This window comes from Protobothrops mucrosquamatus, unplaced genomic scaffold, assembly GCF_001527695.2.
Source record: "Protobothrops mucrosquamatus isolate PMUCROS unplaced genomic scaffold, P.Mucros_1.0 scaffold129, whole genome shotgun sequence".
NCBI lineage: Eukaryota > Metazoa > Chordata > Lepidosauria > Squamata > Viperidae > Protobothrops > Protobothrops mucrosquamatus.
The window spans coordinates 1,475,004-1,481,003 of NW_015386496.1; the positions used below are offsets into that span (position 1 = coordinate 1,475,004).

At 38.2% G+C, this 6,000-nt stretch overlaps 1 protein-coding gene across 1 annotated transcript in view; it reads right to left on the reverse strand.

The window, feature by feature from the left end:
* Positions 1–6,000, reverse strand: part of CCDC150 (coiled-coil domain containing 150) — a 49,496-nt gene that overhangs the window by 25,476 nt on the left and 18,020 nt on the right. Inside the window, exons 9-11 of the mRNA XM_015813045.1 lie at positions 2,461–2,504; positions 2,128–2,220; positions 1,291–1,398 (exon numbers count right to left, since the gene is read on the reverse strand). Coding sequence (XP_015668531.1) covers positions 1,291–1,398; positions 2,128–2,220; positions 2,461–2,504 — 245 coding nt within the window. The remainder of the gene's footprint in view (positions 1–1,290; positions 1,399–2,127; positions 2,221–2,460; positions 2,505–6,000) is intronic.

The window sequence follows — 6,000 nt, forward strand, 5'->3', positions numbered from 1 at the left end:
CCTTTATGATCCAGGACTTGAATATCTTTGGCCTGCCTGCTCCCAGTTGCACCTGCCCATCCAAAAAGACTGAACAGGGCAAGTTTGCTTTCAGGTCCCTTCTCTTAAGAGATTTTCCTACACGGTCCAGAAGTTGAGCCTTCTCAACTGCAGCTCTCTTCATTAGAATAGTATACTTCCTGAGATCAGAATAGCCCAGCCCTGTTGAGTTGTACAAAAAGTGTAAACAATTGCTTTAAAAAAAGAAAGAAAGAAAAAGCTCTGGGAAGGAAACTTGAATGAGTTTGGGGCCCACCTGAGTTGTGTTTGGATGCTTATTGTTCTTCGGTGGTCACAGTAATTTTGGGTAATTGACAGGCGATCTTTCTAATATTGTTTTGCTATTTTACTTTTCCGATTAAAGGAAGGGAATGGAAGCTATTCAGAATCCCTCTGCACTGGAGCAACAAATGATCCAAAATGCTAAGCAAGGAAGTCGGAAAGTAAATAAAGGTGTGAAATGATGAACTAGTTTCCAAAACAAACTAGATCAGCACTTGAAATTCCCCAGCTTTGTCAATGTAAGGGATGCCCAGCTAATTTCTCTTCACAATGAATAAAGCCTGACATTAACAGAAATGAGGAGTCAGCAATTTTTTGCTTGATTTTTCTTTCAGCAAGTTTTTGAGTTTATTATTTTTTCACATTTTTGAACTGCCCATCTCCCTCAAAAGGGGACCCAGTGCGATATATAAAATATGTTTGTGAGGCAGTCTGCCTCTAGTCTATGCCTAAGAGTTTGCATCTTTTACTTCATCTAAGGATGCAATCTGCTACAAGACAGATCTTGAACATCAGCCATTATCTATGTTCATAGATTTTAATAATGTATTCTGATGGAGACTTCTTGAAATCTCAGCTATTTAAACAAATACACAGGTTCTCCTTTGTCTACCACATTGGTTCCATCTGGTTGATATATTACAAAACATGGCTGGATTCTTGTCTATACAACCACCCAGAATCACATTAGCAAGATGGGTGGCCATATGAATAAATAAAATGAAGCTAACAATTTACTGTTTTTAACAGACAACTTGCATTTGTATACATTAAAATAGAGGTCCCCAACCTTTTGGGCACCAGGGACCGGTTACGTGGAGAGAGGTTTTTCTGCGGACCGGAGGGTGCGTGGTTTTGTGTGCTGCCTGCAACCTGTGGATGGGGCTTTCCTTGTTTGTGCGGCCCGGTTGCTGGCATGCCACGGCCCGGTACTGGTTAGGGACCCCTGCATTAAAATGTACTCCATACCTGAAGAGCAGTCTGATGATCTGAAGTAAGCTGAGCATTTTCCACAGTAGCTTTTTGAAGAGCACCACTTAGTTCTGCGCACTGTTGAGCCAACTGCTCATTAAGTTTCTGAAAAAGAAAACAGATTTTCTGCAACAATAGGCACAAGTTCTCTGACAAGATAAGTAGTTCTGGCTTCCCCCTGTTAAAAAGCACTATACATCTAGTCCTGTGTTTTGTTCATAGATGGGTGTTAGACATTGTTTATTGTATTTTACCTATAAGAATTTATCCAGGCTGCTTTCCTTATTTTGGCAACAAATGGATACAATTCCATGGAATTGAAGGGTGTGTATCAATTCTAGCTCCTTTGCTATGTCCTTTGCTAAGACCCCCACCCCCCACCCCCCATCCCTCCTCATTGCCTGTCTGGTAGTTTCCCAACAGTTCAGGAGCAATGTTTTGTGATGATCATTCCCGACCCTTTGACCAGTAAATCTCACATCCCAATTTTCCTAAGAACTGAAAACTCCTTTCTCAGAAACAAATTAGAACAACACACAGAAAAAAATACCCAGATTTTATAGACATTTGTCTCTTGTGCCCTATATACAGGTAGTCCTCATTTAGCAATTGCCTCACTTGGCAACCATTCGCAATTACCCTGAAAAATAATATTACAACCAGTTTTTACATTTACAACCTTCACAGGTCTGTAAAGCAAAGGAAAGCTGAATTGTAAGCACTGATGATTGCTTTGCTTAATGACCAAAATGTCAGTCCCAGCTATAGACACTAAAAGAGGACTAGCGGTAATCTAAACTAAAACAAGCTTGCAATAACAGGAATATTTCTTACCTGTGTCTTACTTGCTACCTCTTGTAAAGTAAATATTTTTGTTCGAAACTTTGCATTCTTTTCTTGTGCCGTGTTCAAACATAGCTGTGTAGTCTAGATGAAAATAAGGTTAATTGTCTTTAGGAAAAAAATATTTTAACCCAGGCAAGGGCTAATGGATTGCAAACCAGAATCATCAACATATCTTGCATTTTACATAATGGTTCTCTCCAGCACAACTCTTTATGTATTACACTACAAAAGCCTTCTTGTGTAGTGTAGTTAAAGTCAGACACTTATAAAAAGTATTTCTATACTATATTTTCCACCCACTGATTTTCTTTTTATGCTTACTTGGACTTCTTCTCGTAGCTTGGAAATGGTCTTGTCTCGGGAGTCTACAAAAAAAATTAAAATGCAGCTAGCTATTTTAATCAGACATCTATCTGTTTAACTAATATTCTGCCCTAATAACAACAATAACATGTTTTGTCTATGTTTCGAAGACGTGAGGTTCTTTCGATAAAAATTTATTGTGTGTGTCGTAAACGGAGATCTCATGACATACGTAAATACTTTAGGTTTCATCATAAAAAGACGTACGTCTAAATTTAAACGTTCGACTAAACTACTCTCGTAGAGGTTCCGTAAAGGACATTATCGATGTCGATGAATATACTAATCGCTGTCCTGTTTCACCTGGATGAAAATCTGCCACAGATGGCCTAGTTATTTTTTTGAAGACATACATCAATAGATCACTCACTAAGACTTTAGGTAGCTGGTTCCATCATCACACTACTTTAAAATTATGGTAATAGCAGATGTATAATGCAATCAGTTCACGAGAGGAGCGTTGGGCTTCCCTCAATGAAGACCTTCCAGTAAAATTTAGATGTTATTTTCTTGACAATACTCTACCACTGGAATTCCAGCAGACTGGACCAGATGATCTTCATCTTTATGATTGAGTGGCTAATCACCAATTTCTCATTTATTTCATGAATGACTTTTCAAGTATATTATAATTTTTTGTCTTTCCCCAAAGCAGCAATTTTTCAGATGGTATTCATTTCATTCTAAATGTGGACTAGCATTTATTTTTGCTTACAAGCCTTCCTATGTTTGGATTTCATGCCTGATAAAACATAACTTCCACTTCACTGACTAGGGACAAACTTCGTGCAACTATCTTAGAACTTTGACTTATACTTTCTCTGTTCAACAAAACTGGTCCTTTGTTCCCTTGAAAAACAGTTACAGCTTAAAAGAAGTCAAGAAAAAAACAGCAATTAAAGACATTTCTAATTAACTGATCTATCATTGATCATCAAGTGATAACCAGAGTTGGTTTAAGAAATAGAAAACATCCAATACTTTGATTCCAATACCTAGATCAGTTTTAAGATGTTCACATTCCTGCTCCAATTGATCTATCTTCTCTTGTTCTTTCTGTAATGTCTCCTGAGATAGCTGAATATTATGGCGTAGAATGTTACAATCCTGCTGCAGAATTTGCACCTGTAATGGCATTTGAAACATGCATTGTGTAAAATATAGGCATTTCTTAAAACAATTTAAGAAATATGAAAAATGAACAAGCTAAATGAAATTAAATTATTCAGTTGAATAGCTTATTATGTAGATTATTAACCCTGAGGATCAGGATGGGAATACCAACAAATTTGAAGAATGATTCAAAAGCAGATTTGAATGCTGGCTCATGGCCACATTTTTAAAATTTTTTAAAAAAATCAATGTCCAAAGGCAGCAATGATATCATGGGAAGAGAAGGATTGGGTGGGCAGGACTTAAGGAAATTTTGGAGGATTTTGGTGGGTGGCAGGAATACTGAAAATCATGCCATTGAAAATCATTGGGGTTACCATCACATTTTGGTTGTGTAATTTGGAAACTGCAAAATGGGGACTGGGATTTGTTGCCACTTCAGATATGGCCACCTATTTCCAATGACAGCTGACCTAAAACCCATCATTTAGACTGATGCCAACCCTGTATCTGATGGATTATACTAACGGAACAAAATATACACATAGAATTTGTTCATGATCAAATTTAGTTGATTGTCAACCTCTGTCAAAATCTGGCATACTAGCCAGGTAATGTAGACTGTGATGCTGGACAACCACCCAGTAGACATATTCTATGATTACTTCTTGCTAGTCAAATAAAGCATACGTTTTTCCAAATTGCAGCATGCTGACTATTCTCATCAACTGAATGAATATGAGTAACACATAGGTGATCGAGGGCTGGCAAAGGAAGGTTTTCTTAATGGTATGCAATCGTGTGCACATTACAGATGGCCTTCCAGCCATCTGCTTCATAGGGAAAAAATGAACATTTTTATACATCAATGTTTGCATTAGTAAATTGTCTTAATAAGCCTGGTTGTAGCAGCAATAGTAATTTAATATTCCGCTTTAATGGTATGCTGCTGCAATCTTACACGTCAATATTAGTCCCTCAGCATCCTGCAGGCACATTCTTTGGTCACATCCTAGCAGAAAGGCATCTACTACCTGCTTCCGTTCTTTTTCCACCATTGCTTCCATATCACGCATCTGATAAAGAAGGACCACCTGGTCTTGTTCCAAAGACTCCCTTGTGCTGGACTCCTTGGATAATTTCTCCATTATCTGAAAAAAAAGAATGTAATGTAGAAAGGCAACACAGAAGACAAATCTGGGGGTCTCACCTTGCAAATCACAATACAGAGACTTGGACAATATACTTGATGGACATGAAATATGTGTTCTTAGTCTGAAATGGTTTTATCTTTTCTCTGCAAAAATAAACCTAGCTTTTCAATTGAAAACCTCTTCCCAAATGATAACAGGATCTCATGGAGAATAGGACTCCGAGAGGGATCTTGGAGTCCTAGTGGACAATCATTTAAATACTGTATGAGCCAGCAGTGTACTGCAGCTGCCAAAAAAGCCAACACAGTGCTAGGCTGCATTAACAGAGGAATAGAATCAAGATCACATGAAGTATTAATACCACTTTACAATGCCTTGGTAAGGCCACACTTGGAATACTGCATCCAGTTTTGGTCACCACGAAGTAAAAAAGATGTTGAGACTCTGGAAAGAGTACAGAGAAGAGCAACAAAGATGATTAGGGGACTGGAGGCTAAAGCATATAAGGAATGGTTGCTGGAATTGGGTATGTCTAGTTTAACAAAGAGAAGGATGAGGGGGGACATGATAGCAGTGTTCCAGTATCTCAGGGGCTGCCACAAAGAAGAGGGAGTCAAGCTATTTTCCAAAGCGCCTGAAGGCAGGACAAGGAGCAACGGGTGGAAGCTAACCAAGGAGAGAAGCAACCTAGAACTAAGGAGAAACTTCCTGACAGTTAGAACAATTAACCAGGTGGAACAACCTGCCTCCAGAAGCGGTGAATGCTCCAACACTGGAAGTTTTTAAGAAGAGACTGGACAGCCATTTGTCCAAAATGATATAGGGTTTCCTGCCTGAGCAGGGGGTTGGACTAGATGACCTCCAAGGTCCCTTCCAACTTTATCATCATCATCATTATTATTATTATTATTATTATTATTATTATTATTATTATTATTAATAATATTCTAAGAATCTTCAGCTCATGCATTCCCTTGTGCCTATAGCCCTGCCTTATCTAGTACTTTTTAAAATGTATTACTCTCCAATTTTCTTCTGCTCTTACCTCTTGGAGTTTATTGTTCATTTTTTCTTTTGTTGCTCTCAATTCTCCAGCTGAAATGGTTACATCTCTCTGCAAAGATCAAAACAGCCCCTTTAGACAACTCTACCAAAATGTGCAAACATTTTTCAAAACACTTTTTTATAGCCTTTAGCTGTGAGGTTTGTCTGCAGGTCCAATAGGCCTCTG